This window comes from Monocercomonoides exilis, assembly GCF_001643675.1.
Source record: "Monocercomonoides exilis strain PA203 chromosome Unknown scaffold52-633478, whole genome shotgun sequence".
Lineage (NCBI taxonomy): Eukaryota > Preaxostyla > Oxymonadida > Polymastigidae > Monocercomonoides > Monocercomonoides exilis.
The window spans coordinates 407,986-420,725 of NW_027150597.1; the positions used below are offsets into that span (position 1 = coordinate 407,986).

Here is a 12,740-nt window from a genome sequence, read left to right on the forward strand (position 1 = left end):
ACCCAAAAGAAAATTATTAGATAAGTTACTTTCAGGTATTTTTTCAGTTTTGAAATCACTGTCGAATATTTGTTTTCAATAAAAAGTTAGTAATTATGACTGATGAGCAGAAAGCTGATAATGAATCTGTAGATGTGTTGCATGAACGAATTGCAAAGCTTGAAAAGGATCTTAAAAAATTAGATATACAGAATGATAGAATTCTACAAGACAAAGTTTTGCATTACTATTGTGTTGCTTTGTTTTTTGTAGTTATTTGTTATTTTTCAATTGTTTCAGGTTGATGTTAGTACTTTCCTTCAGCAAAAACTTAAAGAAGCTCAAGAGACTATTCAACAACTTCAAAAACAAATAGAAGAAAAAGATAGAATTGCTAAAGCAACTCCAAATATTGAAAAGGCAGTGTACAACGCGCGATTGCTAGAGCTTCAAGAGGAGATTAAAGGAAAGGATGAAACATTAAGACAGCAAGCTCAAAAATTGAGAAAGCTCGATTCAGTTGTTGAAGAAAATTCTTTACTAAGCAGTGAGGTTGAAAGAGTTCGCGAAGAGCATACCAAGGCGCAGAAGGATTTTGAAGCGACCATTGAAGCATTGAAATTAACACATATGGAGAAAGAGCATCAAATGCAAGATGAAATGAAAGCAGAATTGCGGGAAATTCAGATGAATGCAATGCAAAATGCTAAAAAGAAGCTAAATCAAGTTTCTCGTGAATTGATTAACGATAATGCTTCGCTTAAGGAATCATTAATTCAAACAAAAGCAAAGTGCAGAGAATTAACAGACGAGAATACTGAGCTAAAAGAACAGTTGGAAAAGATAAAGAGAACAGTTTGCTCTAATTTGATGATAATCTTTTGTTTGTTTAATGTTTGGTACTTTTATATCACAGGTTTCTTTGCAAACGCATCAAAGTGAGCTTTATGCCGAAGTCAAACAGAAAAATTCTGAAGATATCAAAAAGTTAAACGCAAAAGTTGGCGAACTTCAAGACGAACTGAAGAAAGAAAAAGAAACTTTCAATAGAGACAGGCGTGCACTTGCACACAGAGCAGGTACTGATTGAATTGTTTCCGAATGCAAGTTTATTAAGAAATTATTTATTTGGCATTAAAGAATTGGAAGTTGAGATTGCACGAAGCGAAGCTGATACTTTAAGGCATCTTTTGAATTTAAGAATTGAAGAAGAAAACAAAATAAAAGTCTGCTTTATCTCTCATTTTTTTGCTAAAGGAAGTGAATGCTTTTGATCTCAATTTATGTGAAAACAGCTTTTAGCTCAGACAATCCTGAATGAAAGAAGTGATGTTGAGCAGTTTCTTATTGAGGCTCTTCAAACAGTTAGGGCGCAAATCAGAGCATCTGAAGAAGAGAAGCAGAGACAAGAAGAGCAGTCTTTAAGAGAGAGGGCATCGGTTTGATTATAAGAACAAATATTAGCATTTTCTTAAAAACATGTTGTTATACTCCATTTTATATTTCATATTATTGAAACAGAAATTATTTTCTTTTCATGCATCTCAAAGGACTTCACCTCGTTCCAGTGCAAATGACCAAGACTACACTCAAATAGAGATGTCATATCCTTCTTCTGTTTCAGTTTTGTCTGATGCTTCTTCGCCAAACGTCAAAACTCCCAGTGGCCGAAGCGATGACACACGGAAAAGACAAGATTCAGAGAGAAGAGGCGGAACTGATCCATCAATCTTGTCGCAGTTTCTGACTTGGCACAAAATGGAGAAAGAAGAAAGAAAAGCAGCAAGAGGCACATCTGACACGAAAGGAAGCGCTTTCAAGTCAAGTCCAAAGCAGATTGGTCAAAAAATCAAGAAAATGGAAAATGAAATTAGAAAGGGAAATGATAAAAAAATGGCAGATGCTGTTTCAACCGAATTGAATGTGACTTCAGCAAATGATGCACCAACAGAGACTGACAATGTTAATACAGAGCAGTTTGAGAAGGAAGACGAAGAAGTTCGTATGAGGAGAGAAGAGGCAAAGCGGAACAAAAGAAAGAAAGGAGGGATGAGCGTTGGAAGCAGAGCAGCCGACGGGCTGATGGATTCGTGGAAAGAGGCTGAAGACGAAGAGGGGTTTGAAGGCACAGCTGCTGAGTCTTCAAAACAGGCTATGTCTGAACGAGCAGATGAGGCTGAACGCAATTATGTTCCAACATCATCGAAAGACGAAGAACACGATGCAGATTTGATAGAAGAGCAGAGAAACGAGGCAGGGGAAGGAATTACATCGTTTTCTGGTGAGAAAGCAGAGGGAGCAATGCAATCTGCCCAATCCAATGCAATCACTCCTTCGAAAGGCAAAGACACTTCTGCACGAACTTCCTCTCGCAAATCGCGCTCTTCGTCGTCAGCTGCACATGTGTCTCCTTCTCTCTATTCTCCGCCGCCACAACCTCGTTTCCCTTACAAAAAAGGCGCACCTGGTTTGTCTTCACATTTGCTTTTTCATCTCAAAAATGAAAAAATTTCTGTGTTAAATATTCTTTGATATTTTTATGAAAATCATTTTTTTCAATTTAAATGATGATTTTTTTCTTTTTAAATTTTCCTTCTTGTCATCTTCCCCTTCCAATATGTGCATAGGCCGAGGATCAGGGCCAGGTCCGCTGCCGATTGGGATCCAGTTTGAAGTGCACCAGACGCAGCACGAGCAGCAGGTGAAGGCGAAGCTGAGTCAGATCCAAGCAGCAGAAGAGGCGAGGCGCGGAGAGTCTTCGCTTTTGTCGATTGGGAAAGAGAGGGGGCCTCCTCCGCCAAACAGCAGCCTTCTTCCTTCGAGCACTGACCTCCAGAGGAGCTTCTTGTCTCAGAGAAAGGGCGTTTCAGATAGAGAAGGTAGCGATGAATTTGACTGATTCCAAAATTATTTTAATAGAAATGCTCGTTTTGAAGAAGAAATTTATTGAAAGAAATGAAATATTCTGAATGTTCTTTAATGTGATTTATATTTCGAATTTTTTTTCTTTTCTTTTCCTTTTGCTAAATTTCACAAGAGTTTTTCTTTTTCCTTTCATTTTTTTTTTCCATATTTTTTTTTAATCCAAATGTTGTTTTGAAAAAGGCCTTACTCCGTCTGAGAAGTGGCTGGAAGAAGAAAAGGAGAAAACGCGAAATGCGATGAGTTTGAGTGGAACGTCTTCCTTCGCTCATCCTCGTTCTGCCTCGGCAGCTGGATACGTCAGAGTTGAGAAGACTTCTTTCGCTGGTATGCTTCTGTTCGAAAGATTAATAGCTTTCACGCGCATTTGATTGCTTTGTGGTTGTTGAAAGAAACTGAACAAGGAAAGTCGAAAGGAAAACCTGAGATGAAGCGCGACTCGCTGCTCACGCCACAGCCGCAGGCTCCTTCAGAAGAGAAGTCCAGCTCAGCCAGTGGAAGATCAGCAATAGCAAGTTTACCACCCAAACAGAAATCTAATTCTTCGATATTTCCGGCAAAAACATCGTATTTTTCTGAGAGCGGGGTTGAAGATCCTTTGAAGGCGCTGTCGAAGCAGAATGATAAAAGTTTGCATCTTCCTTTAAATTTTTGTTGACACAGCAAACAAATAATTGCATGTGAAATATAAACACGATTGCAATTATTCTTCATTTCTCAATACTTTTTTTCAAGCTTCATTGGAGAGTCTGAGCTGGAAGCAAAAAGAACAAGTGCTCCGAGTGTTATTTGCAAAGATAAATCAAGGGTATTTTTTTTTATATTTGCTTGTTTACTTCTCCTTCATTGTTAATAACCGAATTTTTGATTTATCAATATTTCCTGTAGGTCTCATGGTTGATTACTATCTTGGGGGTTGTGATATCTTTCTTTGAGTTTGAAGTTATTGATGCTTATTGATTTAAAAAGTTATTATTTTGGATTTTTTGCAATTATTTATGTAGAATGTACTATTCATTGCTTAAAAAAGAATTTCCTGTATCGCTAATATTTTTTATTTGTTTGAAAAAAATAAAATAATGTGAAATGAATGAATGGGTAAAAATGGTGCAAAGTTTTTGCTTTTTTGAAAAAACAACGATTTGTTCCAATATTTTTCACTTTCATTTCAGAACAAGTCTAATGTGATTATGCAAAATATATACATGAATTTTGAAAAAAAAATATTGAATAAAGAAAAAATTCGGTTAGAGGAGACACAACCGACACCCTGAATAGGCATAGATAATCATTTTCCCAACATATAAAATGAAAAATATTTGATGTATTCAAATTTTATTTTAATAATAACTTCATTCAAATAGAAAAAACCATTTTCTTTCTTTTCATTCATTTTCAAAAAAAATTGGATTTTCAAGGAAAACCCTAACTTATTTGCCATTTCTTTACCCGAGCAAATAAGACGCGAAAACAATAAGTCATAAAACGCTAAAAAATCTTCAATTCAGATCTTATTAAAGGTAATAAAAACAATATATATATAAATATAATGGGCGTGATCAAAACAGTGTCGATTAATTCAACTTTTTCCAAAAATTCAAAAATTGTTTTATTGAACAAAAAAATGGAAGTTAATCATTTCATTCAGTATTTTTAAAATATGGGATAAAATTCTTACTTTGATGAAAAAAAGAACGATTTGTTCCAAACTTTTTCCACTTTCATATCATAATAAGTCAAACATTATCATGCAAAAACACTTAGAAAAATTAAAAAATTGAGAGATTTGTTCGAAAATTCTGAATGGAACAAAATTCATAAATCAAAAAATATCATCCCAAATCAAAATTACATAACCATAATGAATATTATTAATAAAAAAAATTCAACATTTTTTAAAATTTCACTGAAGGAAAACCAGAAAGTGGAAACGATTTTTATGATGAATGCAACAAATATTAAAGAAACAGAAAAAGAACAAATCGAAGAAAGAGTTTGGACAAATACAAAAGACGAGATAAAAGTTTTGATGGAAGGTTTGTATTTTGTTGTGCTTCAAATATGTCAAGCTATTTTTCTTTTTGATGGCTTTCTTTTTTCAAAGGAATAATATTGGCAGAAGGGGAGAAGCTTGAGAATCTGATGAAAAGGCTTTATCATTTACTAAAAATTGTTGATCCACATAGCTCAAATCTTTACAATTACAAAACGATCAAAAGTTTAAAGAAAAAGTTGAAAGAAACATGTGGAAATATGAAAAAACCAATTGAGCTTTTGGCCGCTCGGCTTTTTGGATATTTATTCCGAAATGGTTGTATTGACTACCATTTTGAACGAATTACATTTCCTGTGAGTGTTGATCGTCTTTTTGGATCGGTAAAGCATCTTGCAATATCCGTTTCATGTTTTGACTCACACTCCAGGGTAGATAAAATTGAAGACGAGCTTATTAACTTGGGAAAATGTAAAGATGAAGATATTTGTTTATTCACTTTAGCATATTTCCGGTCTCTGTCAATTGATTGTGGTGTGATATTCTTTTGCTTGTTTATATGATAACTGAATATTTGAATTATTCGCCCAGGAGCAACTCCATATTTTGGGGATTTTAAGCCTGCAAAAATTTGTGAATGGTTATATGGTCTTCTATCCAACAGAATTCCTTCAGTTATTATGGAAGCACTGGAGATAGCGGAAAAATTGTCTTCGTTTAAAATTTCTATGAAATTGAACAATGATGTTGATGAAAACAGTCTTTTAACAATCGATTCATTCATTCCAGTTCCAAATCCGAATGATTCTTCACAAACATTTCCTGAGCCACCCAATGGTAATTCTTCTTGTTGGACTCCTCCTGTGTACTTGCACGGTCCGGTTTGCTCAATTGCAATAAAAGCATTTGAATGTTTGCAGAGCTTAGCTTCCTATCAAAGAAAGGCATTTGATTATTTGTTTCAGAACATGGACAACGTTGTTCAGAAAGCACTTGGCTATTTGCTTGGAAATTGGACAGAAGATGATTGGAAGGCGATTTTCTCTGGAAGCAAGTTTTTTGATGCAAGTTGCGATGATATTTACTCTTCTGGTGAAGCAAACTTCCAGCAAATGGCAGACGGACTATTTTGCGAAGAGGAAAGTATTAAAGCAATGATAACGAAATTCCAATTATGCGCAGTTAAATGTGTCAGTAGTTGGCTTGAAAGGCAAACTCGCGAGTCAATTACTCGGTGCACGGAAAGAGATGTCATGAGAAGAATAGCTTCGCTGTTGTGTGAAACAACAAATGACCAACTAAAATTGAGTGCTTCAGATGCACTGATAGGCGGATGGGCTCGATCGTTTCCTGCTGCACGGACGCAATCGCTTTTCAGGAAAGCCATGGGATACGATACGATGGGAGATAAATGCCTTCCTCAGCCTTTTCGCGGGGAATTGACAGCAATGATGAACGATGTTTGTGAAGAAGAAGGGGTAATAGATGTTTTGCATGCACGAATTGCACCATTTTTTACAGATCGAAAATTAAAAGCCAAAAATGAAGAACAAATTAAACGAAGGCTATGCACAAAATGTGATCCAAGAATTTGTATGGTTTGTGCGATGTTTGAAAATAAAGATCAAGAAAAAGTGGAAGCAGAGCAACTTGTCAAAGATGAAAAGGAAGAAAAGGAAGAGGAAGAGGAAGAGGAAGAGGATGCAGCTTCTTATTATGAATTCAAAGAAAGGGAAATGAAATCAATAGATGAAAGTTATGAACAGCTTTTTGATTGCATAAGTGCAGGTGGAATGTCGTTAAATGAGTACGCTAAATATCAATATAACCACACATGGAATTGGAAAGATAATGTGGATGATGAAGACAGCAATGAATATTGAAATTATATTGAAAAAGAAAAAGAAATGAAGTTGAAGGAAAGATATTAAATGATTGGGCAAGATATCCAAGATGAAAATAAATTTGAGAATTCTTCAAAAAAAATGTTTCAAGTTCATGCTATTTGAGCTTCCTTATTGAATTGTTTTTTTATTTATTTATTTATTTATTTATTTATTTTATTTTATTTTATTTTATTTTATTTTATTTTATTTTATTTTATTTTATTTTATTTTATTTTATTTTGATTTTTATAAAAATTGAATCAATTTGAAGAAGATATGAGGCAAAATTCTTGCATTTATGGAAAAAAACAATAATTTGCTCCAAACTTTTTCTCCAACCTTATCATTATAAGTCTTTCATTCACATGTCAAATAAATACAGAAATATTCTAAAATTGAGAAAAATATTTGTTAGAGCAGAATGGAACAAAATTCATAAAGCATTATATTTCGTCCCATATCAAAAACATTTTTATAACTTCTGGATTTTATTTTTACATATCTCAGAAACTCTTTGGTATAAATAACTAATTGACACTTTTGAAATAAAGTGCTATTTGTTTATGATGTATTTCATTTCCGTGAAAACAATTGTTAAACAATTTTTGGTTTTTATTTCAAAATGAAAGTTTCGAATGATGGAAAAATTTACAAGTTTGAGCAATAAATTATTTAGAAAGCGAAAAAATATGTTTTATAACGTTTATATCTACAGAACTGTTTTCTGAACTGGAAGATAGCGATGAGAATGAACAGAAAGTCAAAATCGAAGAAATGAGCTATATTTTGGAAGAGATGAATGGAAACGAATTTATATCCATTTTATTGGAAGAAACATTTGATGAAATATGTAAAATGATTGAATTAAAGGGATTATCGATTAAGGATACATTGTCATTGTTGAAGCATATTGGATATTTCAAAGTCTTGAAAAGAATTTCATCATCATGTTTTGATGATTCTTCATTGTGCCCAAGGCTCGAGAAGATGATTGCTGATGAAGAGAAGAAAAAAGAAGGAAATAACGAAAAGTTTTTGGCTAATATTTGCGAATGCAACGTAATGAATCGTGAATATGAAATATCAGAAGAACTGCTGCATGTTTGCATACATTGTCTTCTGAAAGCTGCGTTAAACAAAGAAATCAGCGAAAAAGCACAAAAAGAGGTGGAATTGGCTCTGTTATCTTTTAGTTGCATTGAACTTTATCATGTGCGAGGATTTCAATTCATTTTTGATCATTGATTTCTTTTTTCTTTTTTTCTTATCAGTTTTTGGATAAAGAACTGTATTTGAACGCGATTGTAGGAATTATTCAACATCATCAAGAGCATCACAGCCTGACTCGATTTGCCTATCAATCAATTTGGCAATTTTTGGTGTGCAGATTTGAGAATGATAATATACTTTGGAAGATATGATTGTGAATGAGTTGCATTTCGGAAGCGAGGCCACAAGAGAATAAGAAGAGCTGACAAAGTGTGTGAATTGGAAGAGAAAAGACGAGAGGAAAGAAAGAAGAAGAATTGTAAGAAAAGATGTGATAATTATATGTTCGTGGATTTCTGCATTGGTCACGTATTTAATGTCATGCAAAATGTGGAATGAAGAATGTTTTGGGGTTGTCAGGAGTGTTGTTCTAGTATTTCAAGCAGCAAAGGATTATCATAGAGAAATTAGTGATACGTGCAGTTGCTTTTTTGTTTGCGCTGTGATGAACAAAACTGTGGAAGTTGATGAATTGTTGAAAAGCGGGGCTGTTGATGTTGTTTTGGAGGAGACAATTCAACTGAATGTCAAATACTCGCAAATTTCATATTGTTAAGATTTTTTCAAAGGCCTTTGCGAAAGATTGAAAAGAAAGATGGATCAAAAGGAAGAGTAAGTTAAACGAAAAGATATCAAAAGAAACATTTATGAAAAGATGGAGGAAGAAGGATATGAAGACTGCTTGTTTGGATTGCGATATTGTATGGTTAAAGAAACGTTTGAAGATAATTTTTTGTTTCGGAATTTTGAAGCTTATTATATTACCATCGTTAAAAAACCCGTGAATTTTTCAAAAACCCGGAGAAGCCTTTTTTTAAATTTGCATTCAAACTTATTCAAAACAAGTATTCCTCTATGATTTCCGCAATACAAACTAATATAAAAGCAGGTATGATTCATACATCAATTGAAATCATATCTGTTCTTTCAATATTTATTGAGTTATATGTTTTAATCATAGAAGAAATTCTAACTGCTTTTTGGCTTTGTGCAATCGAAAGTTAGAATTTGTTGTTTGTTTCTTATATTTCCATGCCACTTGTGTTTGTTCGCAAATAAAATTGCTTATATTCAAAACTCTATGCCTCAAACATTAATACGAATTAATAAACTTCAATTATTTCTATTTTATTAGACTTTTCTGAAATAAGAAAACAATTGTTATATGAATAACGAATAAAAAAATATATTCTTCATGATAAATGCACTTTTCAAGGATTTGATTGAGTTGCATTTGTTTGTCGTTCAAACCAATGAACAATTGTCTGAAGAATTTTCGTTATATCTTCGATATCTTTCTTTGATTATTTGCGTCATCGTCATAATCAATCCTCATGCATTTTCTTTTCCATTTCATTTTGTCGCTATTTCTCCTGCAACTGTTTTCTTTTCTTTTCGCCAATTTCTCTTCTTTCTTTTCTTTTCTTTTCAAATCCAATGAATCTTCTCTCGATTGTTTCTTTTTTCTTTTCGAAGAATGGAAGCACAGTTGATTTCTTTCATCTTTTGAATAGATTCATTTTCACAATATCTTTTTTTTTCATCTTCAATTTTCTTTTTCTTTGGAGAAAATCTACCAAACAGCTGCTCTTTATTCTCATTGTCATTCAATGATGCTTCCTTTTCAGGTGTTCCACTTATTCTTTCAAGAACCGGAGCAGCTTTGACCGGCCAAACGCCCGTCTGCCTGAATGCATGCTTAATATTTGAAGGTGCGACCGCAGCAGAAAGAGCTTCTAGAAGAATATCGAAGATGGCTGAGCGAAACGCTGCAGAAGAATGATCAGTTGGAGCTTTGAAGCTATTATTATATGTTTTCTTGAATCGTGCAAAAATTGAATTATTGCACGGTTGTAGAAGATGAGTTAAATTCTGTGGAAACTTTTTTATGATGATGTTTTTCTTTTTTACAACCATTTCAACAGCTTCACTGTTGTGAGAAGAATGGTTATCCATCAGGAACAATGCAAATTTCATTCCTCCATCTTTCATCTTTTTTTCAATATTATCAAGCCAATAATCAAGCATAATTTTTTCGAAGATTTTTGAAGTGATCCATCCTGAAGATGCGAAGATATAATTTATGTTGAACGATGAAAGCATACGAAATTCCACTGGAATTTTTTTCGCAGGCCAAAGAAGAAAAGATGACAAACATGAGCCATCTGCGTAGGCACATAAGCACAATGTTGTGTTCGAAGTCTTTTTCGGAGAAGGAGTCGAAGGAGGTTTCTGGTTTTGCAGACATACCACAAGTTTGCAAGAATCCTCACCCAGATGAAGTGAAGTTTCATCAAAATTAAAGATACCTGATGGGACTATTTCTTTCTCATTCACAATCTGCGAAAGTTCATCAAACCACTTTCTGACGGAATCAGAAGATTGGGAAGATATTTTTGCAGTGTCCAATTGCCTTGAAACAGCTGACTTCAATATAGAACTTTTTTGAATAACATAGAATGCGGCAGTTAAACTTGGTATTTTTTTTCGCTTCTTCGTCTTTTGAGGATTTTTCCAAATGCTCCACAATCTAAAAATATTTAAAAAAATTAATTTTTATAATAAAAATTAAACATAAACCATTTTGTGCACGTCTTTAACTCTTATTGTTTTACCTTTTGAGAGATGAACAATAACTTGGTTTTCGATTTTTTCTATTAAATCTGGCGTAATTATCGGAGGTCTTCCGTTGACTCCCGCCTGCCTTTTCTGCTTCTCTGCCGCTATTCCTCTGTACCATGAGCCATTTGATATTGTGCCAGAATCAACAGCCACTTTTCTTGTTATTATATGATCCTTACGCAGTTCAAATATTTTTTGGGATGTTGTTTTTTACCTTCTGATTTCGGAAATTGCCAACTTTTTCCTTAGTTCTGGTAACGACAATTCTTTTGTAATAGCCATTAATATGGGTTTGATTTTTGATCAATTTTTTATGAAAGTGAGTATTAATTATGATTTTTAGTTTAGGCTTCTTAAAGGAATCATCAAAGTGTCAAAAAATTGTGAAAATGAAAAATATGACAATTGGAGAATGCTTAAGTTTTTTTCTTTTTGAGAAATAAATATATTTCAAAATAGAATTTTTTTAACGATGTTTATTCAATAACAATGAAATGTGATTTGTTTTTTTTTTTGATTATGGATTTATGATAATATACAACGAGAAATAATGCAATTATTGAAAATGCTTTTTGACATGATAATCGTGAACTGTTTTTTCATGAAGTCCGGGTTTTTGAAAAATTCCCGGGTTTTTTAACGATGGTAAAATTGAAATATGTGACGATATTTTTTTGCTTAATGAATTTTGTTCTATTCTGCACATTTAATTAATTTTGTAATTTTGTAATTTTTCCTATGTTTTTTTGACATGAGAATGAAAGATTTCTCATGATAAGGTTGTGGAAAAAGTTTGGAACTAATTGTTGTTTTTTTCATAAATGAAAGAATTATGCCCCATATCGCAAGTTAATAATATTTTCACCATTTTCTTATGTTCAAACAAAATATTATTGTTAGTAGCAAATATGCAAGGAAGAGAAAATAATTAACAAAAAATATTTGACACGCAAAATGAAAAAGTTGATATTTTGTTTTTCGTGTTAAACTAATCATGCACAAATACATATATATGTGAACTGAAATATTTAATATTATTTTTAAAAAATTATGAAAATATTGTTTCCATTGCGAATATTTGAGTTTTAGAAAAAAAATGTGGGGTGTAAGAACTATTGAATAAATGAGTTCTCAAAGTTTTAAAATAACCAAAAATATAAAAAAAAGAAAAGTTTAAAAACAACATCAACAAGAAAAATTATCAAATTCAAAAGCTCGTGGAAAGAAGAGCATGTCTTTGATCATGTTCCAAAAAATAAAAATTTCTAGATCTTTTTAGAAAAATGGAGAAGATAATAAATATTCTCGAAAACATAGTTTCACAACATTCCCAAAGTGTTTGTTTATTTTTAATCATATTTTAATGCATATTCATTGTTCAAACACGAAAAAATTTTTTTGTGTACTAAAAAAAAGGTTCTAATAAAAATATCACTCTATTAAAATTTTGTATAAAATGATCATCCGTCTTTTCAGCTTTCTCAGCTTCAGTATTTAATTAACAAAACTTCCTATTTCTTTTTTCTTCATGATTCAACTTACAAAGGGATATTTTCATTCTCTGCATTCATCAGTGCAAAATTTAAAAAATATTCTTTCTTTTTTTCATTTATTTTTTTTACTCTTTTGCACTTAAATTTTTATCATTTTTTCAATTGCTTTTAAGATATTTCTATGTGTTGAGCTACAATAAAAATAATTAAAATAAAAAATTTAATCATTTCATTTCTATGCATGTTGTTTTTCTTCGTTAAATCTCCTGCATTGCATGTTTTTGTTCAGCCAAGCTCAGAGAAGATGAAATCGTTCACAAGAACTTAAACATGCAAAATTATGTTTATTTTTGATGTGCTTTATAACCTTCAATTGAAATAGTTTTGTTCACTTGTTTTATCCATTTATTGTCTTTTGCGATGAAATTAAAAACAGACAAATTTGGTCCAGTAAAGTTGAACTCAAAAATTTTTGCGCTTCATAAATTCTTGGTTTTAATTTTGGTGACAAAGACTATAAAGGATAATTTAGATTTTCTTCAATTGTGGTATCATGAAGATAGCCAATGGATGAAA

General features: G+C 32.4%; 2 protein-coding genes across 2 annotated transcripts; both read left to right on the forward strand.

Moving 5' to 3' along the window:
* Positions 1–6: 6 nt before the first annotated feature.
* On the forward strand, positions 7–3,802 carry MONOS_1592 (uncharacterized protein; the record flags this gene model as incomplete). Its single annotated transcript, XM_067868822.1, has 12 exons — positions 7–35; positions 87–215; positions 280–834; positions 896–1,058; positions 1,120–1,205; positions 1,275–1,418; positions 1,501–2,446; positions 2,607–2,858; positions 3,085–3,228; positions 3,294–3,530; positions 3,637–3,709; positions 3,790–3,802. The coding sequence occupies exons 2-12, from the start codon at positions 96–98 to the stop codon at positions 3,800–3,802; spliced, it is 2,733 nt and encodes a 910-aa protein (XP_067720678.1). The 5' UTR covers positions 7–35; positions 87–95.
* A 1,697-nt stretch (positions 3,803–5,499) lies between these two features.
* On the forward strand, positions 5,500–7,175 carry MONOS_1593 (uncharacterized protein). Its single transcript, XM_067868831.1, has one exon. The coding sequence runs from the start codon at positions 5,575–5,577 to the stop codon at positions 6,775–6,777; it is 1,203 nt and encodes a 400-aa protein (XP_067720679.1). The 5' UTR covers positions 5,500–5,574; the 3' UTR covers positions 6,778–7,175.
* The last annotated feature ends 5,565 nt before the right edge of the window (positions 7,176–12,740 follow it).

Coding starts and splice junctions, on each gene's coding strand:
- MONOS_1593 (XM_067868831.1), top strand. CDS start 5,575: ATGGAAGCACTGGAGATAGCGGAAAAATTGTCTTCGTTTAAAATTTCT.